We start from the raw sequence: 25,758 nt of genomic DNA, 5'->3' as shown, positions 1-25,758 counted from the left end.
TGCAGAGTATTTCTTTAAAATAGTGCAGCACACTGCCCTGTAACCAGAGATCTGGTAGTGAGATATAACATGTTAACTAGTGAGGTTAAGACGTTCTGGTAGGTGTTTTTTTTGTCATTGGACAGTGTCAGACTAGCTGTTTCCAGTTTTTCTGCTAAGCTAAGCTAATTGGCTACTGGCTGTATTTGTATTTATTGCACAGACACAGGGGAGGTAGCCTGTCATCTGACCCCCTGCAAGAAAGCTAACAGGTGTATTTCCCAAAACTTCCAATTGTTCCTTTAAGCATTAGCATTAGACAGACCTTTCTACTGGAGATGCCTGAGAAATGACTTGGTGCCACATATTCATCGTTTTGGTTAAGATGACTGACAAGCCAAGCTGTCAAAAAACTGCAAAAAATGTAATCCCTCATTTGTGCCAAGTCTGATCACAATACATGTACACTCACCATTATCCAGGAGATAGCATGGTGTTAAATCACACTCTCTTATATGATCTCTGTAGTGAAGCCTATTCTTTCTGAATAGAATAGGCTTCTCTTGTCATTCTACAGTTAACCTAAAAACACAACCAGACTCAGCATGGCAGTGTGGAAGCCACTGAGGCTTGCTTTATAATTACGGTACAAAACAAAGGAACATAATGTGGTAAGGAACAAGGGCTTTTGCCTGATTACTTCCACCAGGGGACATTTAACAATCCACCAAGAACGAAAGGCACCTGTATCCGCTTAGATTGAGCCCTCTTTCATGAGGGTGTGACGATAGCCAGGCATGTGATACATTTGCTGTCCGGTATTTTTAGTCCTGCTGATAATGGCATGCTGTGGTAAGACAAGTTTCTCCTTACTTATGCAGAGAGGGAGAGAAGTTGTTTAGGGAAATGGCCTGTTCCTCCTGCAGAGTGGAAGGGAAGAAAAGCAGCTGGCAGGCAACAGGCAGACACAGTTTCTCCGAGTGTCACTTCTCCCCTATTCCCTTTCTTTCTTTCTTTCTTTCTTTCTTTCTTTCTTTCTTTCTTTCTTTCTTTCTTTCTTTCTTTCTTTCTTTCTTTCTTTCTTTCTTTCTTTTTGCTCTGTCTTGTATCTGTTCTCTGAATTCATCAGAAAACAGGAGTCTGCGCTGCCTCCACTATCCTCCCATGCCACTCCATCAGAAGAAGAGTGAAAGAGAAGGGGGTAGTGGGCACATGAGGTGAGGGGGTGGAGAGTAAACAGTGGCTTCGCATCCCTCTATGTTGTTGCTAGGCAACTTTTTTCTGCATATGACAGCATTGAGTGACAGCAGACCTCCCTTCAGAACAAAGAGGGAGGGAAAGGAGAGGAGCAGAGAGCAGCGCAGAGATGAGCGGTGATCTGGTGAATACAGGGACAGACACATTGTTGATCAGTTTCAAGCAACATTATTAAACATTTGGACCAAATCATTAGTCTAGAAAAAGGTGAACCAATATAATCTCAGAGAAGATCTTGGAGTGGGGACCCAACATGGGGTTGCAAGACAAATCTGAGGTGTCATGAGCTAATTTAACAGAATAAGAGAGCAGACTAACATTCGTGCTTCTAATTTTTGCAGTTTTCATTGAAATTACTGAATCATTTTGTTCTTTCAAATAAAAAATAACCATATGCAACTGGTGACAGTGGATTTTGCATCATTTTAAGGGAGCCCAAAAAGGGTGGGTACCAGAGCTTTAAAACATGCAAGTGTATCTCTGTCCACAGAGAAGTAAACAAAATTTCTGAATTAGTTTTTGAACACTACAGCATTGCCACTGGCACACTGAGGATGTCTTCAGTAATTAAGTGCTTATCCAAGTCTTGTTTCTATTTTGCAGTTTTGCACATGCTCTTTCATTACCTATGAACATATGATTAGGATCTGTCAGAAACTCCTGGGGCAGAGTACCAGCATTACCACCACAACCTACAAACTATACTTTGGCAAAAGTTGGCAGACACCAATAGTTCCGGCTCAGCACATTTTGTGTGCAGGACAGATGACGTGCTTCATCCACAGGGCACATAATGAGGGTTTTTGACGATTGCAGGGGCTAAAATTAGCACGTGAATAATAATCACTGGCCAGAGAGCTGCTTTTCATTGGAAGTTTGGCAGGGCAGAGTGCACTGGATGCCAGATCAGGGGTGCTGCTCTATGGATGTGAGCAGAGGGAGCAGGCAGTCAGGAAGCAAAGGAAAGTTGACACTGGAAACAATATTGTTAACAGCAGTATGGGCAAAGTTGCCAGTGTTTTTAGATGACCGTGTATGATTTCCAAATGCCTGGCAAGAGAAGTGGAAAACAGCCCATTAAACAAACAAGCCATCTAACAACAGTTACCATTCAAAAATGTATCAACCTGTTGACATACTGTAGGTGTGGCTAAGAAAAAGACTATATTCAGAACACTGTACAGGATCTAGATTCCAAAAACAACAACAACAACAACAACAAGCAAAGTGAAGGCCATCTGGAGCATATGTTCCAATGCAGCTACTTCCTGCTGTAATTAATGAAGTTCTCCAAAGGGAACAGTCTGATTAAGTGAAAACTCTTCTTATTCTCCACAGGCCATGTTTTCAGAGCTGAGAGAGAAATGGCTCTGACAAAATTCCTGAGAGCTAGGCGGCCCTGGTTTGTCATGCAGCTGGCATCTCTTTTATGGAGTCACTTTCAAAGCCCCCCCCTCCTACAAGTGGCATCAAAAACATCTGTTCCCAGGGCAGCTACCCACATGAGAGATTACCCAGTCCTGACAGGATGGCCTGCAGATGTAGGCGACAACCGACATGCAAATGTACATGTAAAAGCCGAGACAGCCACATTGTGACAGTTAAGACAACAATATAAGTTACAAAGGGTAAAGGAGAGGAAAAAAGAAATGACGAATAGAGTGAAAAGATAGGGACCGAGAAAAGATGGCTGTACTGATAGTACACATGACTCAAAAGAAGAATGAAAGGAGGGAGAAAACCTGAATAACAAGAGATGATATATTATTATAGTGGAGGAAGAGGAGTGCAATAACTAGTAATTCTGAGTAATATGTCTCCTGGCCATATTGAAGGATGTGCAGTGGTACTTTCTATCGCAGACAGAAGACCAATTTGACCTCCATCCTGTTCAAAGCAGTCCTGTTAGTAGAGGGGCCTGCTAGCGCCTGATGAAGTAGCAGCAGCACAGCTATATTAAGGCTGCTGTGTCCAGAGTGTACGAGATGCCTTAAATGCCCACTCTGCTAGTGCTCAGAGTAGTGTAAAACACTGTGCATCATTAAGGGAAGTACTATCCACGGCCCTGTAAAAAGAGTGCAAGTGGGGGGAGAGTGGATAGAGGGAGGCAATGGGAAATTGTCCGAGTTATTTCCATTCCCTCAGCCTGTTTATGGAAACATTACAAGAGCAAGGTTCAGTTCTCACGGAGGAGGAAAAGATTTGGGAAGTAAGAGTGAGGGACAGGAGAAAGTGAAGGAGGGAGTGAAAGAGAGAAAAGAGGAGGAACTGTAGAAATGCTGCTTTTAGCTGTTTTCTCTGGAAAAGACCTTGCTCTGTGTGTGTCCTTCATTGTGTGGTTCTCCCTCTGGCATTGGCCACAAAAGCCTCCATTTATCTATCCTGAGCATCTAGCCTTATTGAGAAAAGGCCCTGAATGGCGGGCCGCCATCACATGTGCCAGGGTGACATGGCTTTTCCCTTGTTAACACTTTAGTCTTGCACCCAGAGCGCACCCAGCACAATCTCCACTGGAGTGAGGGATTACTCCTGCCGACAAACGGGGGGGGGGGAAAAGAAATAGTACATCTGTTCTATATATTTGCATTTCTTTGGTGGAATCACAATGCACCACTTGACTCGATGGAAAGCGAACATTCTCAGTCAGGCGTGAGAAACCCACCCCATCAATGAGGCCTTTTTCCACCCTTTGGTTTTTTAACCAGGGCAACAGCACATCACAAGGAGCAGCTTGCACAAAACACAATCTGTCAACTTGGAGGCAGACGGAGGCCAGTTTATTCATGATTCGCTCTCATCAGTTTCTATTTACTCAGTGTTCTTCGGAGTAGAAAGGGGACCAAGTGCAATTTTAGGACATTGCAATGTGCGCTATTCAGCAATCTGCAGCTCTAATTGCAGAGTGAGAGGAATTTTCTACATCTCTAGCATTGAGGCACAACAGCTGCAGCTGGCATGGCATGCGGTGGGTGTGTTCAAGGGAGGCGTGGCAGCTAAAAGGGTGTCAAAGACTAACCTCCCACTGAGAGCCACCCACACACGCGCACAACTCCGCATAAACACACACAGGGTTACATGCACGGTCAGCCACATGTTCACAATCACACAGTATGCATTTGTCTCTGCGTAAAGATTAATAATGTTAATGACATACCGAAGCACCAGGAAACACTGTGCTCTAAAATTTGCTCCCCTCTCTACTGCCACTCATCAGCACATCCTTGATCTCACTGATTTAGAGAGGAGTCAGCTGCCTTCAAGAAAAAAAAAAAAAACACATACAGTACATACATGCATCCCATTCCTCCAGTCAGCTGGCTATCATCATCACCTGCTAAATATCTGTATACATACAGGTGCACACACACAGGCACAAACACACACACACAGGCACGCGCACGCACACACACACACACACACACACAGGCACAGGCACGTGTGCACACACACGCACACACACGCACTGTACATGAACCATTAAAAAGTGTGTTAAGGGACGAAGGGATACGAATGCTCTTTTTTAGGCACCACATCTTCTCTCTAGTCTTGTTCCCACCTCTTTACACCACCATCCTACCATCCCCCTTCCTGAATGCTAAATGGGGAAAAGTGTCCAGGGAGATGAGCGCAGATGAATTTATTCCTTCCACCAGGAGCCAAGTGCACTGATCCAACCCGTCATGAGGGGCCCCAGCGATCGAGTGACCTTTGACCTTTAGAACTGATTGAGGCCAACGATCTTATGAAGGGGGTGGGGAGGGGTGAAGAGAGTGTGCAAAGAATGGGGGGTGGATGCAAAATGTCCTAACAATCATAAGGAGTATGGTTGTAGTGCATACTGCAGCATTTCCTCAGGGACCTCACTGGTTAATGCACATGGAAGTCCATTGACATCAATATTTATGCAATTCAGAATGGCATAAAAAAAACCTTTAAATGTACTTCCACCTCACTCAAGCAGAGATGAGGCAAAAGATGAAAAATGTGCACAGGAAGGTGTCTGTCCTTAATCACAGAGCTGGCCAGACTTTACAACAGAATACCAAATAAGCACAGATTTCCTTATACTTCACTTCCTTATCTCTAAACTGCAGCTGGCTCTGAAGAATGTCACCAAGATGGCAGTATTTAGCGAAAGCACCAGGCACTGGCGGCTGTACAGCATATACTCAGGGTCACCAACCCAGCAGAATCAAGTAGAAAGCTTTAGTTTAGGTAGACAGCAAACGCAGTGTTACTGTGCATCTAGAAGGGTTTGGTAAGACGGACGACTCCCACAGGCTGTTGCTATAAATAAGATCGTAGTCAACCTGCCTTGTTAATGAGAGACACAAAGAGTCCTTTCACACTTTGTCGGAGTCTGTTAGGGAATTTGTGCATCTGACCTTGACATACCACCTCAGGAATATGAAATACTTGAATCCTCACCATTACGATTGTGCCTAAGAAAGCACAGACAGTAATGCTATTCAATACTAAATCAATAACGACCACACTGTTCCAGTATGGGACTCCCTGGGGCAAAATCCTATCAAGCAGAGGCTCATGGCTCAGTGTGTGTCTTTCAGCATCTATGGTGAGAAAATGTTTGCAAACCCATCATATTCCACATTGCAAATCTAGCCATGGGCATGTTGTTGACTCTGCAGGGCAACAACAAAAACACTGAGGTGACAAAGCAATGGTGCAGCAGCAATCCATGAAGTCAACAAACAGCAGCTTGGGCTAACCAGGGAACTGGCTCCATTTGAGCAGAGGGAAATGCAAGAAGTCTCCTCGGGGACTCCAGGCTCAGACTGCCTTTCAGTGAAAATTAAACAAAATGACAGGAAACAATTAACCTCCACTCATTTCACTCTTTACACTCCCACAGAAAATGTCAAATGTCACCACCTGAGACAATGGATCTTCATGTGCGACCTGATGAGAGTCTGTGTGTTTACATGCACTTAACTAACCTGATTATTGTTGGCTTTCTAACCTGATTTATTTAAGAGTCGTGTAAAGGAGAAACTGCTCCTTAATAGAGGAAAGCTTTGGGAAAAATCTGGTTGGCTCAGCAGGGTTTCTACTGGAGAGACAGAAAAAAAAACTTTGAGTAAAGATAGTTAAGTAAATATATTACAAAGTAAATCCATCAACAAGTTGCAAGCTTGCTTTGACCTCTGACCTCTGGTGTTTGTGTGCTCTACCTAAATGCCGATTATCTTGAGACAGATGAGAACAGTGTAATTATACAGCTGCTCCTGTGGTTAGATGCACAGCACCTGGCTGTGTATCCAGCAGTTGTGTGTTCGTTGTGTTTTGGCTCGAGCCCACACAGCTCAGTGCTGAACTGTATGTGGCCCTCCAGTCCTGTTTACATTTCAGAGAGGTTCTGAGGGCTTCCAGTAAACATAGCCTGTGGAAGGTAAGCACTGAATGAACACAGTGTAGCTGCTAGGCATTGTAAAAATTGCTTGTACAGAGAGCTCTTGTTTGGGACCCTAACATAATGTCTGGGACACTGTTTGCTTGACTGTGTTATGTAATCTCCTTTTCCTTTGCTCCTTCTTCTTTTAAGGCAGTAAGTCCATATAAAGGCGAGCATTCAGTGTCAAATTTGCTGTCCTTCTAGCTCTGGAGCCCACAGCGTCTCACCCCCTGTGGCTAACCCCCAAACATCCGCAGAAGCTTTCAATACACTTCATTGGAGGGGTGCAGTTGATCTCCTCCACATTGACAGACAGTGCGATTATAGGAGCAAGAGAAAAGAAAAAAAAATCAGGCCACTGTCACTCTAGATCATTATCCTCCGTCAACAGCCTTTACAAAGAGCATAAAAGGAAGGCTAGTCAAAACGATGTCGCAAAGAAAGAGGGGAAAAAAACAAGCAAGATGGAATATACTACTCTAGCTTCGAATTAGCTCTGCTTGGCTGGGCCGCTGCTCCTTAAACACATCATGCCGCTGCTTCAGCAGCCCCAAGTACAAGGAAAGGCCAGGCCGACTGCCATCCCTGCACAGTTCAGCTCCTCTCAGCTTTAGCCTTCCCTTCCACTTTGTGTAAAAGGGTTTCCCATACACACCAGTAACTCCAGTATCTCAGGCTTGTCTAAAATTGTCAAAGACTACTATGCCTTCGCTAACAGCAAGTTAGAAGAAAAGGCCAAAGGCAACATCATATACAGGCATTTTTATGCCTCAGTAAGTGGATACAAAGGCTACATAGTAATGTCCTGGTTTAATGGTGTGCATAATTCAAAAGTACAGTCTGAAGATGCAAAATCTTTATATTTCAAGCATATTGAAAGGAAGTAGAATGTTTGTTTAAACCAAATAAGCTCTAGAAAATGAAAAAGGCTTCATGGAAGAATGCCATAATGCCTCTGATTTCTTCTAGCCAACACAAAGATGTTTTACGGCTTGCTGCTGCTGTCAAATGGAAGAATAACACAATCAGAATAATACATTGAATCACACAAATCTGAAATACACACTGCAATAAAAGTGCAAACCGGACAAAGTTTTGTTATAGTTTGGGGATTCTCAGTATAAACCACAGATATTCTGTAAACTAAACTCATTATCATCTGATTAATGGATCAGTGGAAACACAAACAAGAAAAATGTCCCAATATGTTCCATCAGCGCTTCACAAAACACAATGACAGACTACAGACCATGACAAGACTTTCTAATTTGTCTCATGTCAGTGGGCTGGCAACATGAAAGGAACCAACAAAAAACAGACACTTTCTCACAACTGATGAAAGGACTGTTTAGGAGAAAGTTCCTTCCTGTAAAAAGGCCGATAGCCAGAAAACATTCTTGTCAGCACTGTACACGGAGCAGAATAGGCACAAAGCAGCCTCTGTCAAACAGCATGGAGTGGTATAATTCAATTCTTTCATTCTTAGACCCTTATAATCATTATATCTTAAGTAAATACTGCTTAAGGAATCTGCCTTACAGTATACAGTGTAATCTCTATTGAAGCAATCCTGCTGGTCATTTAGGCTAAACTGAATCTCAACATAACCTCATGCTCAACAACAGTGTGGAATCACTGCAGTGCACTGGTGAGGTTAAGTGAAGGATAGCGGCTCCAGCAGCAGTGCCTCAGTGACTCACGCACGCGAACACTAAAGCTGAGCACTTTATGGCACATCTGTCACGGCTCTGCTCCATTTGACTTGTTAATTACAATCAACCTCCATCAGAAACAAGTCAGCATACTTTTACGCTTCAAAACAACTCATCCGATGGCTATTTGCGCCTTGGCTTACGCAGGGTCAATTTGACAGTCAAGGGCACAGATGTTTGCACGAGGGGTATCGTGCAGTATTGGCCTACGTTTTATGACTGCAGGTCCAGGTACCTTCAAGGACTTCAACATCCCCAATATTACATACATAGATATAATGAAATACATAATCCTATGAGTAATACAGAAAAATACATAAATAAACCAATAAAGTGTGAAACCATCAAACTCAATGCTCTATTCATTCATTATTTTACAGTTCTCATTGGCAGGTGATCAGCTGAGGGAGGCAATTTGGTTAATGAACATACTGCCCTGTATTTACACATACGTGTGTGTTGATTTTACACCCCACTGGACACATTTACCAAGGTAGTGTCTATTAAATGAATGAATAGGCAGAGACACAAGAGACACGAGAGAAAAAGTCTACAGAGGCCGTGATGGCATGCAGTCTGGACTCTGGCTGGATCGCCCACACCCAGTCATGTCTGCCTATTCAGACTGGCCCTTTCTTTTCGCTACAGTAGGAAGGAGGTATGCACACCAGCACTAAACCAAATCCCTTCTTATCTCCCATTGGAGGCTGGCTGCGACCACAGAGGTCAGCTGTCCCGATTGTCTGGGCCCGCTGAGGGGAACACAGACCGAGTTAACCCCATGGGTCACGACTGGTCCTTGGACTCACTGGCAATCAGGTTAATGACTGGCCAGCACTCATTCTCTCCATTGTGGCCCAGTGACAGACATGTAGACAAAACATGTAAGGAGGGTCAGCAACTTTCGGTGGCCTTTTCCCCAACATTCCTGATATAGACACTAATGAGTCCCCAAGGGAACATGAGATGCAGACATAATTCATCTTGGCAAGGCACATTTTCCTGTATGCTTGACTAGTGAAAATCCATAATGCATGACTATGATGTTTTTTGGAGAGGCAATGTGAACTGATTGGTTTGGTGAAACAAAGAATGATCCTGCAGTATTTGCACATTGTCACCAATGGATAAGAAATGGATAAAATAAAGGTGCATTTACACCAGGAACAAGACTAATGGATTTAGCGCAAAGCCTGAACGTTGTGGTTTGCCTCCATCTTGCTATTTAACGAAATGACAGTCCTCAGTTATAAACTGAGATGACCCATATTTAACCATTGTGTCTGAAGATCAAATTATTTCTTATCTATTATCTAAAGGATTAATGATTTTCTTTCAGATGGAAAACTATCTTACAGCTACATCTGTGTTGACTGTGAGTGCTACCGTCACATAGTTAAGATCACATGTACCTCCGTCTGTCAGTGCCGTGTGTATGATGGAGCTTAGTTCAGAAAAATCATGCAGGGTTTCAAAAGGTCATCATTAAAAAGGCCCAAGCTGGTCTAAGCTGGTCATATGGTTTTGTTTTCATGACCAGAGATACAGCTGTAATATCTAATGCGTGGATATAATGCTACATCATTGTACATTCACCATCTGCACTGCAACAAAAGGGCCACAAAACAGCTGTAATAAGGACTCAGAGAAGCATACGGTACATCATCCATGTCTCTGGCTGAAGTTATCAGATGCTTAATCTTTTCATAATTGGTCTAGCTACACATGAGCCAGCGGTGAAAGCATAGTCTCTCATCGCAGGGATCAAGCCTTTATTCTCCCCTCTGCCCCGACATCCCACCTTCTCCTCAGTCCTTCAGCAGCTCGGCGAGGTTGACAGGGTCCTCACCAGCAATGGCGCGGGCAACGTTTGACTTCTGTCACCATACCATCTGCTCCATCCAGCAGCTTCCCCTCCAGCTATGACACTGCTTCTTCACCCACATGTGCCTGGCACGACAGCAAGCCACTGGATGAGTGGCAAGAGGGTGGGAAATGAAAGAGCAGAGCACATACAGCCTGTACAAGACGCAAGGGACAGGCTGGTGGAGCAGCTATTTTAACAAACGACATTTACTAATGCTACTAGCATCTACTTCTGAACAAGATAACCATGAAAATGTTCTATGGATCCATTTCTCCTTTAAAACCATATGAGGTATAATGTAGGAATCCCTTAGCAAAATGCCTTTAAATGGCAAGCATTACATCTGCCTAAGCACAGCGTCTGTCTGCATCTAATCTACAGTATCTACTACAAGGCTTAACCACATCAGATTAACATACATTTACTAGAAAAAAATAAATAAATAAGCAAAGAGGCACACAAGGCCAGCAATCCACACATGTCCTCAAGAAACACACCACGGGCCATAACATCTCATTTGTGCATATCATGTGAGGAGTGGAAATATTGTGCAGTGAAGGGCTGCTGGCCTCTTCCTGTGTTTCTCTGGAATAGATGCTGACACAGGCCAGCGCCTGAGCAAGCTGTTAAACATGCCATCTTAATGCTATTACACTAATTACACATGAGAAGTCATATCAAGTGCAGTCCAGACTCTAAAATAACCTAACAAGACCCTTTGGTAACCATGCTTCAGAGTCAAACGGAAGGTTTATTGTTACTCTTGTATCCTAAACTAATGGAAAGTATGACTGGAACTGATATGTTCTTAAGTGATCAACAATGTGATAAATCTTATTGCCAGCTCTTATCTGTACCATACGCATTATGAACATTGCTCAGAAAACCACCCACGTCCATCACAAACAGACCCCTGCTGGAACATGGGATCAATTCATAAAAAACTTCAACCTAATGACAGCATCTGTGCTTTCCCTTACAGTGATGAGTGGGCTTAAATCCTTCCATAAATCCAGACTGCTATCAAAACAAAGGCTGATAGAAAGACGGAGAGAAAATCTGGCTCTCACAACAGGAGCAGGCAGCATGTGATCCCCTGTCTGCTGGTTGGTTGGTTTTGAAGCAACAGGATTTGGTTGGGAGGCCTAATGTGACTCCTGGCCGGCCGGCCAGCCAGCCAGCCAGCCAGCCGGCACAGACCAGACCAGGTTCCCTGATCCTCATCACATGAATGGGGAGTGAGATCTGTTGGAGAGGGGGGCGCCACATGGTTTGGCATGCTGCTATGGTACAATGAGGAAAAATGCATCACCCCTAACAAATGTGGTCTGAACTTAAAGTCCTTTGGCAGTTTTTTCCATTCTACTGTTCTCCAAATCATGGCTAGTCAGTACCCCAGTAGCAAAGCACCGTGGGAATAACAGAGGGAGAGCAGGAGACAGTGTCAAGCACTCAGGGGGAGTGGTGTAACAAGAAGACTGAAATCAGCTACTGCTGTTAAGTAATGTCCCGAACATAAAGAAAGCCCACAAACTCGCGTGTTGTGGTGTGTTCTGTCTTATGGTAATATCTCTGAAGGCTATTTCTGGTTCACAAACACAACATAACAGCTGTAACTCTAGAGGGGCGTCTCCGAGCCCACTAGGTCAGAAGACATCCTAACCAGCTCTGCAATGATAACAACTGGATATGGCCTGTGGGCATGTCACAGGAAGCCGTTCCTCTGCCAATCCTGACAGGTGCCTTATTGTTCAGCTGAGCACACATTGTGCACATAACTTATTTCGAAAGACATATCTATCCGGCTCAATTACCCATTGTCTGGTTAGCCATGCAGAAGGCGCTGTTAGAAATAGATGAGAACATATTTCTTCTTCAGGGCACTCTCTATGCACTCTTGAAGGCAGAATGCAACAGATCTCTATTCAAACTAAGATTGAAAGACTTTCCCTGGCACTCTCATGATCATGGCTGTTGAGCAGGTCTCCCTCAAGGAGTGCACTGCAAGCAGTGGGCGAGATGGAGTACCTCGGCAGCCTCATTTTCATCTACATTAGGGATCTTGTCTTTAATCCATCTTTTCTCTGTGTGGGAAAAAATAAAGACTGCCTTGTCTTCTGTAACAAAAACAGAATTTCCAACAGAAAATACAACAAGGTGGAACGCTAATGAAACTCTAAATTAAAGATCACAAAGGTCAGGTATTGAGTTCAACTACATAATAAGGAAAGGCATGAATCAAAACTCAACTGAAAAACAAGCTCACTAATAGAAATGTTTGCATGATGACAGAGAGAGTGAGCAGATTAATGGGGTTGCTTTTCGCTTTTGTGCACAATAATAGCAAATTATTCGCACATCACTACAGATGTCTTTATGCTCATTCAGGAGCGTGGCCAGTTGAAAAATGGCCTCCCTGATGTGCAGAGCTCTTACAGCTGGAGTTAAGCCAAACATTTTAGGCGTTAAAGGAAAATATGTTAAATGTTATACCAGGCCATCAACATACCGGAGCCATCTTAAAGCACTCCTGTGCCTACTTAGCCCTGCACAGCCCCACAGAAAACTAATCTTTCCCAGACATAAAACGCTGTGAAAAATAATGGTGTCTTATTGATTTTAACGCTCGAGGAGCTGAGAACTCTTTATGCTTCATCTGTTCAGACGGGAGCTGTGAAGACAGGAGGACATTAATCCAGAGAACTGAAAACGAAACAATGGAAAGTTACATTTACGTTCACGAGCACCTGATTGTTGTGTCTGCAGCTAGCTACCAGAAGAGGAACGGCCTTATTTGTTTCCCTTTATTGGGAAGTTAGTTATTGTACAGGCTAAACTTCCTACAGGAAGAAAGCAAAGGATATGGCACTGGAAGACAAACAACATTTCACTCACAACAGTTTATTCTCCCAGAGGGGTATACAGCACACTGTATGCTGAATAGGCCACAGGAGCAGCCAGTAAGAAAACAAGATTGTACATGGTGTGTATAAGCAGACTGCCAGATATTATTTATGGAGAATCCAAACATCTCTCATGTTAGGGGAAATAGTTCTTTGTCTGGGCACACTGACAAGCTCCTACTGCTGCAAAAAATCAAGATAAGCACATAATACAAGAGCAAAGCCCAGTAGAGTGCGCTTTCTTTGACCACTAGTTAGATCAATAAAAAACACATTCCTTTTTTGGGGCTTCCCAGGGCCATTAAACACGGCCTGCGAGACTACAGCTGTGGACTTCACCTACATGAGGAGGCTTTATCACTCATGACCAGTTGGACAACGATGCCTTTATCGCCCCCCACCGTTTTCATGGAGGCACGCCACTGTACAAATTAAATAAATTCATTCAAAAAATATTTCTGCGCAAATCCAGTCCATTTAATTCCACGCAGCACGCGCGCAAACACCGTCACCGCCATCACCCTCACCACCACAAAATATGACGTCAACGTCTTATATCATTAGCAGCCGAATTGATTTAAAAAGCGGAGTGATATGACATGCCCTGCCTTCAGGAATATGGATGATAAGTTCAGTATTTTGCCTTGAATTGGCTCTATGTAAGAGGCTGACATGCTCCTCAGTAAGTAAATAAACAAACAAACAAACAAACATGAGTTAAGTGGAAGTCAGCAGCAGCGTAAGGTCATACCATGTACTTCACGAACAGACACAAATGTGGGCTACAGACAAACTACTGCTGAAACATCATACCCCCTGTTATTTTATATTTGACCGCTTCGGTGCCAGAAACTAACTTTATCCTTTGTGTTCACCACCACCAGCGACATGCCAGTGAGTGTCTACGCCTTCCGCTGCTCCCGCTGCGTGTAGCGCTCCTCACTTCCAGCTACAGTCCTACTTTTTACTTTGTCGGTCCGTTCCGGGGGGCAAAAAGACGTCCGGGTCTTACCTTAAAACGGGAGCGGCGTCCTGTCCAGGTAGCGAAATTGTTAACGCTGTCAAGTATCCTTAAAAGGTGAAACACGCTGAAGCTGTAGCGGTCGGTCTCACATCTCTTTCTCTGTCAGTCTCAGCCTCCAGACTGAAGTGGCACAGACCTCAGCGATATCCATCCAGCACCTAACTCCGTCATGACAACGCGCTGCGGAGAAGACTCCGCCCACCCGACGCTCGCAGGAACTCTCTGCTGTTCGCTGCCGGCCGCTCGCGCTCATTACCACCAAACATTTGGAGGTTCATATTGACACGAGGCTGACAGACCAATGTACACTGCGGAATAAACGTGAATAATGAACCTGCGTGTAAACTAAGCCCGATGGCCTTGAAGTCTTTCACCACAAGACTATTTTAGTATATAAGCCCAATAAGCCCTACAGTGGCACCATCTGGTCAATCGCTGAAAAGTTGCTCTCCCAAACTGCACCAGGATAAATTCATATCTTCGCATCCCCTTGCCCTGTGATTATTATGTGTCGTATTTATTTAGTTGCCCGTAACACATTATTTTCTGCATGTGTTGCTTTTTCTTTTTTATATTTTCTTTCGTTTACTTTAGAAACAGACTGCAACAATAACCTGTATTTGTTAATACAAATAATACACTTTTTGATAAAATAATACAAAAGTAAGTAATATTATTGATACTTAATTACATTTCCAGTGCAATGTGTAAAAACCCCCTGAAACTACATTTCCCAAGACGCTGGGCGTTGTATGACGCAAAATGCTCGCGACCTGCTTGTTTCCATGGAGCCGATAGAAGCTAAAAGCTCGAGTTTGCGGATTAGCTAACAGCTAGTTAGCTAGCTGGTTTTTGTTTTTGAGGTTTTACGGTCTTCACGATGTCAGGAAGACAAAAAAGCGATAGTCTGGAGACTCTCTTTTCTTTTGAGCTTTTGGTGGAATGTATCCGAATCCAGAAAGAGAGTAAGGTTTCCGATGAGCTGGCTCTCGGGGTACGTCTACTGGATTTTCCAACGCTGATCATTTATCAGCCTCAGCAGAGCAGCGGTGGCATTAACCAACAAGAACATCATGGAAAGGATCAGCGGGGAGAACACATCTTTAACAGGGGCAAGTCTTGTTTCTTCAAAATGAACATGAACTTACTGCACACCCAGTTATCTAACAGCCCCCTCTACGCTATGGTGTTGGATGTGAAAGAGGAGATCCCGAAGTTAGTGGGGACCTCGCTCGTCTCACTGGCCTCTGTGATGGACAGGATCAGACAGGATGTCACTGAACATGGTGCTTCTACTCCCTCGTCTCATGGTGAAAGGGGACTTGTTGGTATATGCAACCTGATGGGGGAGAAAATCGGATCAATTTCCCTGAGTTATAAACTGCTAAGTCTGGGAGCTAGTTTGCTGCCTCATATCACAGACAGTAGTAGGGGACTTAAAAGCACCAATGTACATGGAGAACAATATGTACAAGTATCTGAAGAGGTGTTGTGTGATGTGAGCAGAAACATCCCAAACAAGAAACCACCAAATGAGAAGCAGACTGAACACAAGCCAAGAAGCCAAATGCCTCAGACACTCAAAGAAACTGAAAATGTTTTTGAAGATTTAACCGTGTTTTGTCCACCACATCTCTTTTACAGTAATTCTGCAGAGGAAAAAAGCGAAAATGAAAGGGGTGATTGCAACTTATTGAATCTAGATTCAGAGGTTTTTACATATGAAGACACATACTCAGAGGAAGACATAGCTGACAGTAAAACTGAAGGTGAAAGCCCTACAACGATCGATCAGAGTGTGAGAGATGGTGTAAAAACGTCAAGAAGACAAGAAACAAGTGGGGCGACTCAAAATGTCCTTGGGGAAGCTTTACAACAGTTGCCTCTACTGAATGCTCTTCTTGTTGAGCTGTCGCAGTTGAATGACCAGAACCCACACCGGCCGTTGTCTATTCATCCCAATCTTGCTTGGATTTACAGGCCTGCTTCCACAGATGGGCATGGAAACACAGCAAGAAAGGCGCAAAACAAATCACCGCAGGCAACCAGACAGCGGACTAGTCCCCATTTAAAGCATTTACATTCCCCCAGAAACTGTTCTACACCACTAGTTAGGCCTGCATCTGTTAAAGTGAAAGACAAACAAGAAGAGGCTTTGATTGAGAGCAAAAGCTCTAGTACATTTCCCAAGAAGAAGCTTGTATATGGTACAACTAAGACATTTAATCTAAGACTGAAGCAAATTTCCTCCTTGAAAGTAAAACGTCATGAATGCATGGAATTAATGCAGAATGAAACACCATCATTGATGGCCAAAGGCAAGACAAAGTCAAGTGATAAGATCGTGAAGTCCAGCAAAAGAAAATCAGCAGTAAACCAGAGCTCCGGTGTCAATGAAAATATTGAGACAATGATTCAAAGCATCACAGTGGGCTCTGCATTACAAGAAACAGTCACGCTAAAAAAGAAAAATCTGCATGGGAAGGTTTGTGGCAAATTAGACAGACACTCTCAGAGAATTTCAGGACAACCGTCTCTTTCTGAAAGAGGTTTGAAATGTATACACATTCCCGGTGTGGATGGTGTTGCCCAAGACAAAGACAAGAACGAGCATCACAGTGAATCAAATCAATTGCAGTCTGACTCTGACAGGCACAGGGACAAAATTGAAAGTTCAGGAAGCAGCGGGCACAGCAGCCCGAGATCTTCATTTTCAGACTCCGTCACGGAGGGAAACGAGGAGGCAGACTACGCCGATGACTTCACCAGTCTTGAGCCCAGCGATGCCTACTCTCCTGACCCTGCAAGTAGCCCTGAGCCCTCCAGAGCCAAGACTCCCAGGTCTCCCATCCGCCCTGACTTCTGCAACTCTGACTCTGGCTCTGAAGGTTTCCAGAGGAGAACGGTCCTCCCCATGCCCATCAAAGCCCCCAGCTCTCCACAGCACGCCCTGAGGGGTACACACATCATCCGACCTCGAACCCACGCCTCGGCCCTCAGCTTTTCCTCCGATGACGTTGAGAGAGACGGGCCGGCCTCCTTACAAACCATACGCTCCAGAAAACAGATGTCAGACAGTGGCGGAATGGGACGGAGCTCTGGCGCTGACAGTTTCATATCGTCAAGAGGTCAAATGAGCGAGTCAACCAAGAACAGCAGCCCAGTTCGAGGGTTTTCTGCAGAATCAATATCCTCCTTTGAACCAGAGGAGGCAGAGGAACTTGAGGATGAGCTTGGATCTCTCGATTTCAGAAAGGAGTATCAGCATATCTCTAAGCTAGTGGCAAACAAACTCCCCGGTTACACTATGTAAAAAAATATAATTACATATTATGGAAACATTTAAGACGACATTATTTCCCTTAAGCAAGTCAAACAGATGAGTAGCAGCATTATACTGTGTACCTCTAGCTAATGCATGTATTTTTAAATGTGTAATTGTGCAAGTTCTCCTTCCAGTTGTGATTGTCCAGCAACATTTTTAATAAAGACAAGCTTTCTGTGAAAGTGATGTGACCATTTGACGTTGTATAATTCAGGTAATATGAGGCTATTGTACATTTGTATAGAGGTGGACCATGAGTCTTTTAGTAACGCATAAGAGGGTCGACAATCTGTCTATGTGCGCCATTGAGGATGCAAATCATTTATCTTATAAGATCTTGTTTCCAGCTTAGTTGCCTCTAGCTGAAAATCTCCCAGAGCTCGCAGGGCAGCTCCTGATATCAGGGTATTTCCTTTAAATACCACTTTGCATTTGCCCCTTGATGTTATTTGATAAGCAAAAGAGAAACAGCTATTCATTCATTTTAAAGCTGGCAGGGGGTGTTTTGTGTGACAGCTGTGTTTAGGATTTATCCCGTAATTTTTGGGTTTCAGTGGTACAACTGAATTAACGAATTTGCAGTGGTGGAAATGTATTACCGTTATTAAGTATATTTACTCAAGGACTGTAATTAAGTAGTATTCTAAGGTACTTGTACTCACAAGTATAGTGTTTTGTAGTTTTTGCTTATGTTGAACTGGCTCATTAAAGAAACTAGATCGTCGAGAACTGAGCGAGAAGATGCTGCCTTTTTACAAAATACAGCTCTGACGTCCAGTGCCCACCGCGCATGCGTCAACTTGCTGTGTACGGAAGAGCCGTGGCAGCGTGTTGAAGGGCTGAACGGTGCGAAGTGAGATGTTCAAACACGTTTTTCTGACAGGACCTCCAGGTAATACTTCACAGCCAGACTTCCCGGTGCTGTTGAACTTAAAGTCGCTGTAAATCCTTAGCAGTCAGTCAGCTGTCTTGACCCAGAGTCCCAGTCTGTAAACGACAACCTAGGTTCTGATTAAAGTTAGCCTTTTTTTAGCTATTCATACACTGAATGCTAGTCCTTTAACTCCTTACAAATATTCAAGAGACGTTCGTATAAATAGTTCCTTTTAAATACTTTTTTCGGTACTTGTTTAGTCAATATGGCTCAATAATTCCCTCTTCAAAGACATATTGATTTTGACATTTAGGAGACTGAGAGCATCACTAATGCATGGATTATACAGTCTCCAGTGAGGCACTGTAACCCAGACTTAAACTGTAATATAGTTGTCTCATAGTGTTGTTTTGCTTACAGGTGTGGGGAAAACCACCCTGGTCCAGAAGGCCTGTGAGGCCTTAGTGTCATCTGGCGTGGGAGTTGAAGGCTTTTACACAGAGGAGGTCAGGGAGGGAGGCCGGAGAGTCGGCTTTGATGTAGTCACAGTGACAGGAGAGAGGGGCCACCTGTCCAGAATCAGGTAGCGGGGTTGTCATCCTACCCAAATCTAAATGCCTGCTCTCTTTTATCATGCTGTTTGTGGCAACATTTGCCTTATTCTATCTCACAGAGACATTACGGGTCCATCTCATAGCAGACGGGAATACACAGTCGGCCAGTATGTGGTTGACTTGCCTTCATTTGAAAACCTGGCTCTCCCCCTCTTCAGCAATGTAAGACAGCAACACGTGCTTTTAAAACTCATCAATAGATCACAGTGAGCAAAACTCCCCTTTCTCCCCACTTAACAAATCATCAGACCTTTGATTTTCTCAGAATTGATGGAATAATTGGAAGCTTGCAAACACATAAATTCCAGAGTGACATTTTTAGTGTTCGTGGTGCCGTCTGGCTGTCACTGACCGTGATTAATCCGGCATGTAAAGTGAGCCTGGAGTGACGCCTACACATGCGCTCCAGAGGAAGGTGTCTATGCCTTGGCTGCACATATTCCACTTTCATCTCGCTCAAAGCATCTCTGTAATCACTTCAGATCACCCGTTGCGTGCAATGTGCCAACACTGTGACAGACATACTATCAGTGAGATTCACACACGAGACATTAACATGATGAGCTTTTCCCACATGTTAGATTAGCCACATGACCGCAGATGTTTAATCTTTTTTATCAATAAATGTCCAAACTGAACTTTAATTTCTAAAGCTTATCCAGCATCAAGCAAACTTGTATGCATGCACTGATAGCGCTCTTGCTTAACGCTAACATCCGTCTTCTCCAGGTCGGGGCAGCGGATGGGGGCAGCAGGAAGGTGTTTGTCATTGACGAGATTGGCAAAATGGAGCTCTTCAGTCAGTCGTTCATCAGATCGGTGAGACAGACTTTAGACAGCTCTTCCTGTACCATCCTGGGCACCATCCCCATTCCTAAGGGTAAACCACTGGGGCTCGTTGAAGAGGTACGGAGCAGGAGAGATGTCAGGGTCTTCACGGTGAGTGCAAATACTAGCACGCTGCCCGGAGGGGAAAAAATAGATATTTAGGTCAGTTCAGGAGCGTTTAAGTCTCACAATAGCTATAGGACACTGTTTACATTGTATCCACTTGGTCTTAGGAGGATAGTCAGTCTGCTCACTAAGGCAGAAGTGGCATGCCCTGCATTATCCCTCTCCTATAGCAGGATTAACTCTAAATCATGCGTGACTGATTCAACAACAAAGGGTGGTCTCAAATGTCAAAATGATTTATCACGGAAGACTCAGTTATAGATATTGTCATGCAAAATACTCACCAAGCTGGGGTAGTTATTCTGTCAAACAAGGTTATGAGGCAGTGTGAACATTTCTGGCAAACATATGATTTGTAATTTTACTTCTGCGATGGTGGGTCAGAGATTTGGTGTTTACAACATGTGGTTTGATAATCTCAGAGTGGACGCTGTATTCTCTGAGGCTTAGCCTTTTGATCCTGACCTACAGGACCAGAAATTGGTCACAGTTCTCATGTTGTTTGTCTTTGGCAGCACAGGTTATATAATTTTACATTATGTGCAGGCTCCCTACTGTACGAGCCATCGTTTATGATTTTTGCTTACTTCTTTTCCCACTTCAGGTGTCGAAGGAAAACAGAAATGCTCTTCTCCAAGACCTTTTAGCAGCACTACAAGATTGTCTAAGACAAACAACCTAATATGGTGATTCAGAGCAACTACATGGGAAAAACCCTGCAGTGCTTGTGTATTTTCGTGCTGACAGCAAGTTTTATTTGCGTCAATGCATACACAGCCAGACTATTGAGTGGATCCGCACGCGTCTCATAACAGGGTTGTGACCTAACCTGAAGGGCATACTGAGCTGCTGGAAGAGTTAGTGTGTCACATGCATGTATTTATGTACACCATTCTTTTTCTTTCTCAAACAGCCTTAAAATGGATTGCATGCTGAATAATTGATTGTGAGATGGAGCGCAGCGGGGGGAATTGTTCAGTTAGTGTGTAAATATCCCGTGCTCTCAGAGTCAAAGACTGCTAGCCCTCAAAGCAGCTCTGTTTTATTTTCTATTGGTCTAACAGAGACTCCAGCAGGCATTTCTCATTAATTAGTGTATAGCATTAATTTGTCCACAAGGACAAGCAGTGGTATTTTATTATTATTATTTTATTTTATTTTTACAAAGGGCCAAACAAAACCCCTGTTTATTCATTTAGTTACTGTCCTTGTGAGCCTTCCTTGTGTTTGTCTTGTCAATGTGAGGATGTGCTCATTGAAAATCAATCAATATTTAACGGTTCGACTATGTCCAATCCTTTCATGGTTTATTCATCCCCCAGAATGAACAGAGAAATCGAAAAATAAACAGTTTTTGTCTTTCAGCAGCGAAATTGTTTTTCTCTGGCATTCATTACTTACATTTGAAGATGGAAAGTGTTCATTTGTTGATCAGTTACAAATGTTTTCACACTGACTGACTGAAGCTTCAATCCTGTTTTCATATTCAGCGGCACAAATAAACATGCTTCACTTAAGTTTGAGGGATTTCATGCTCCGTCCTGGGAGATAATGGAATTTCTACCCATGTGCAGTCAGATTGCATTAAAGGATAAATGTTGTGATATAGGATTTTTGAGTGTATTTATGAAGGATTTAATCCAGTGGTATAGCTCATAAGGGTCTCTGATGGGTTTAATAGCTGTGAAATGAGACTTGTTGTCAAACTTGAAGTGAAGCTCGTTGTGACTGTCAACAAACATCTGAAAATTAAATCTAGCCCATTAATACTTTGCCATTAATGCGTGTGTTTTAGACAAATATTCTTAGTAAATAAGTTGAATAGGTGAAGTTGTTTTTCAGAGAGTAAAGTAGCTCAAGAACATTCAAGGTTCATGAGTTTGTTCGATAGTTGAGATCAGACATAGACTGCTGCAAGTGGAATTTCACTGACTCTGCGTGAGCTCCGAAGTCTGGCAGTTGCGTCAAGGTTTTTAATAGAAACCCTCTGGCAAAGATATTTGTTTCAACACTAAAGCATCTTCAGGTCATTTCAAAGTGAAAATACATGCAAGGCTTTTTTGGCTTGTTTTTTAATGCTGCTTGTATAACTGATGTAACCTGTCAGGTTGGCTGCAGAGAGAGCTGCCAGCTGTGATCTGCGTCAGACATGCTGCTGCGCCAGCATCTGCTCTGTGGCCACCGCTGACGTACCTCTGGATCAACTGGCACCGACAGCCGCTGAATTGGCCTCAAAGTCAACATCGCTGTGGTCGTATTTTTTGCGCTAACATGGAAATATGACGTTGCGTTGTTATTGTAGGCACAGATTTAAGCGGCAATTAGAGTTAGATAGTATGGTTCATGGTAGGGCGAGCCCAGCACTACTGCTGAAGGGGCTGGTTCCCGTGATTGGAAGGTGATCCTCAGCACCCTGCAGCAGGGTAGCAGATGGGTTATGTAACAGTGACAAAGGCCCTGCCAGTTTTACCAACTAAAGTGTGTGTGTGTATGCATTTGATGTGTTGTGCTGTAATTAGCAACCATATTGTTCCTATAGTCACATTATGGCCAAATCATTTACAACAACACAGTGAGTCCCAGCCAGGGGTATTTGTGCAGTTGTCAGGGGGTATGTGGAAAGACTTTGGAGTATTTCAGTGATTAAGAAAAAAAGAGATAAAATCAAATTAGCAAGCAGAGAAGTTGTAACAGCTTAAAGCATTAACAGTTAAAGTAGCTTTCTGAAAGTAATGGATAAAGACAGTAAATTTTTGGTATTTTTGATGTGCTGTGGGGGTACTTGAGTTCATCAGACAGGGCTGTGTGGGGGCATGTCTGCCAAAACAACATTGGTAACCACTGATTTACAGCATCATGATGTGTATGACATGCTCCATCAGCAGAATCAGAATCAGAATTGGCTTTATTGGACAAGTATGTGTGCACATACAAGAAATTTGACTCCAATTTAAACATACAGCTCAACGAAGACAAAAGATTATAAAGCAAAACAATAATAACACCAGAATATGATACAGTAGCAAATAATTTAAAGCCATAAAGAGGTGTATTTTTCATTTTTACATACCCCAAAAAATGCTCATTACTATATTTTATGGTAACGTCCAGACATGTAGCCATCATGCTGTTTTACATTGGAAGCACTGTGGGTTTGTTCATACATAACCATTGTGCAACCGTAACAATTGGATACACTGTCAGGGGACTTGAATGTATTGATGCATCTTAAGCAGGAGGGGTGCTGTGGTGTATGAAAAGCCATATAGAATAGCTTGAATGAATGTGAAATGAATTAATATCCACATTGCAGAGATACATTTGCACCCTATCTGTGGGACAGATGTCTATGTGGGACCCTGTACCCTTTATCCCCCTACACATTGAGAAGACAGGGCTTACCGGCAATCCAGGACAAAAGGGAGTTTACTGTGAGGAGGTGGGGGTGGGGGGGTTCGCTCCAGTTATTGCACTTTGTGGCACCAGGAGGCACAATGACAGCTGCAGAGGACATATTATGATATATTGTCCGAGAAGCCTTTGGCCAAAATGCCGAACACAACTGATGAAAATCTGACATATTGTTCGAAGACCATGTGGGGGATACACAAAAGCCTGTACCAGCTTTCCTAAAGCCGGACTTCAAATTCACAGTTTATTTCCCAAGATGATGGTATGATTTATCGAAAGATGTGGAGCTAAAGCTTCTTAGCATCTGTGATGTCAGATTTCTCAGTGCCAAAGCCTGCGCATGGTAAGCACTTTGCAATGGCCCCGTAAATCAAGGTAATTTCTCAGCATGCACTGGGTATGTGAGTTCTCACAGTTTCTGCACAAGGCTTTGCATGGCCCACAGGCATTATGATTTCAGATACGTTCCCAGAAAGCTATAATTGACCTTTAATTCTCCTCATTGTGCTAATGGGCGTAACTAAGGTCCGCTGGTCTTGACAGGTGGGCAGTTAATGTCAAATGGGATCCGAAGGCTGTGGAAATTAAGCCATTTGATCTCGGTTACTAACCGCTATTCCATCCTGCTGCCCACCACTGATGATTCCTAAACCACTCTCCCCATTACATCACTTTCATGGGCTCCCCAGGGCTGCTGGAGGCAGACAGTGTTGGGTTTCAAAGCCTGTGTCCGGGCCACTAGCACACCCCTCCACCAGCCCACCTTTTGAGCTTGGGATCAAAGCTCGAAGAAGCATGAGACTAAAAATAAAAAGGGAAAGATCTTTGTGAAATGTCAGCAGATTTCTTCCTTTTCTTCCTGGATTCATAAAATGAGAAACATTTATTAATTTCCAAAAATACTGTCTTAAATCTAGACTTGTTTTCATCTAATGGCTCAGCTACAATACGAAGGAGCAGCCACTAGCACATTCCCTGTAGAAATGTGTGATGTTATTAAAGTGTCACGCAGCCTTCCAGCGACACAGGGACCATTTTCCATCAACAGTAGGGGGGAGGTCGAGGCCTGAGGACATCTCTCTCCTGTTACACTACCTTCGTGGCTCCTTGTGATCTCCGGATCTCTTTGAATGACTGTGGTAACCCCTGTGAGTCACTCCTCTCACTTGGCTGCATAACAAAACCTGGACCTTACCTCACCTTTGGGAGGATATGTCGTGTTGACTGTTATTAGCGGTTAGACGGGGGAAGTGCAACAACCAAAGTGTGGAGTGGCGCGTGGGTGTTGTGTTTTGTGGTGCGCGTATCCGTTGCCCCGCTGTATAATCCCACACTCGGAGAGGAAGCCTCCAGATTGTGGTGACACACAAGCGCGGTGAGTGCATCATTGTCTCTGCAGGGGAAGGGATGAAACCTCCAGAGCTGTGAAGGAAGCAGTAGGAGCTGTCAGCGGATGATATGGAGGTCAGAGGCCACGGAGAGGCCACAAAGATCGGGGTCGTGGTGATCAATCGATTGTGCTGCATCCCTCAGGGTTGCAAAGGATGTGGCTGTCACGCCAAACTTGACAGAGAGGAAAAAACACAAGAACTGTCTTTATTGGGGAGGGAAAAAACCAAAATCTCTGCAGTCCATGCGTGTCAAGAAAATAGGTGCCACATGTGCATGCAGCAACTGTGTGAATGTGCCAATCAAATCCTGGATGTCACTGTGGATTCTTAACGTGCACAGAGTACATTAATAACATAGATTATTGCAGTGGCACATGGACATGACTTACAGTTTATGGGGATTTTGTGTATAAACTGAGCAAATGTGGGGTATGTTTTACAGTACTGTGAGAGCTTGAGTCATACACCATTCAGCGCTATAGAGTCTCAATAATGATTCACAGATTGCTGACCTGCCATGATTAATGCCTCTGCTGGATGCGTTTGACAGATTTTCACCACAAGCGCGGAGCTTTGCGAGCTCTTTCCATTCCATACTCGACTGTAGCTGCTGTGTGCATGTGTGTATGCGTATATACATGCCAAGACCACACTGTGACTTTTGGCAGTGCCTTATGAACTGAAAGTGGTGCAGCGGTGGTGCCAAAACTCAGTGCTTCGTCTTTCATTGTTTTGTTTTTTTTTTACATCTGCGATAGTGCTACTTTACCACAGCATGTTAGTGTTGTGGATGTTGCACTGACATTTGTGCAGATCAGCATGTATATCATGTGATCTGAGGGTGTGTTGCATTGCACACAGTATTCCATCCATTTCTCTGATATTTGAACTGCAGCTGCAGCTAAAGTACCAGTAGACACTTCAACTATTAACAGTGCATACACTTTAACTATCTCTGAAACGATTTCAGTTGCTTTCACCTTTTGAAGCTTATCATTTTGACAGCTTTCATTAGTCTTCAAATGACAGGTCAG

General features: G+C 43.6%; 3 protein-coding genes across 4 annotated transcripts in view; 2 read left to right on the top strand and 1 right to left on the bottom strand.

Moving 5' to 3' along the window:
• The window catches only part of LOC121613572 (signal-induced proliferation-associated 1-like protein 2), an 80,617-nt gene extending 66,348 nt beyond the window's left edge, over positions 1-14,269 (bottom strand). For both annotated transcript variants that reach the window (XM_041947029.1, XM_041947030.1), the window contains exon 1: positions 14,144-14,269. The gene's annotated coding sequence lies outside the window, so the exon portion shown is untranslated. The remainder of the gene's footprint in view (positions 1-14,143) is intronic.
• Positions 14,270-15,035: 766 nt separating this feature from the next.
• Positions 15,036-17,558, top strand: map10 (microtubule associated protein 10). The gene has a single exon (XM_041948077.1). It carries the CDS (start codon positions 15,036-15,038, stop codon positions 17,466-17,468), a length of 2,433 nt encoding a protein of 810 aa, XP_041804011.1. The 3' UTR covers positions 17,469-17,558.
• A 733-nt stretch (positions 17,559-18,291) lies between these two features.
• On the top strand, positions 18,292-21,480 carry ntpcr (nucleoside-triphosphatase, cancer-related). The gene is made up of 5 exons (XM_041947924.1): positions 18,292-18,372; positions 18,775-18,937; positions 19,028-19,130; positions 19,698-19,907; positions 20,527-21,480. The coding sequence occupies exons 1-5, from the start codon at positions 18,339-18,341 to the stop codon at positions 20,602-20,604; spliced, it is 588 nt and encodes a 195-aa protein (XP_041803858.1). The 5' UTR covers positions 18,292-18,338; the 3' UTR covers positions 20,605-21,480.
• The last annotated feature ends 4,278 nt before the right edge of the window (positions 21,481-25,758 follow it).

Source organism: Chelmon rostratus, chromosome 11 (assembly GCF_017976325.1).
Source record: "Chelmon rostratus isolate fCheRos1 chromosome 11, fCheRos1.pri, whole genome shotgun sequence".
Lineage (NCBI taxonomy): Eukaryota > Metazoa > Chordata > Actinopteri > Chaetodontiformes > Chaetodontidae > Chelmon > Chelmon rostratus.
The sequence above is the reverse complement of the archived record's forward strand: the minus strand, read 5'-3'. Positions and strand labels throughout refer to the sequence as shown.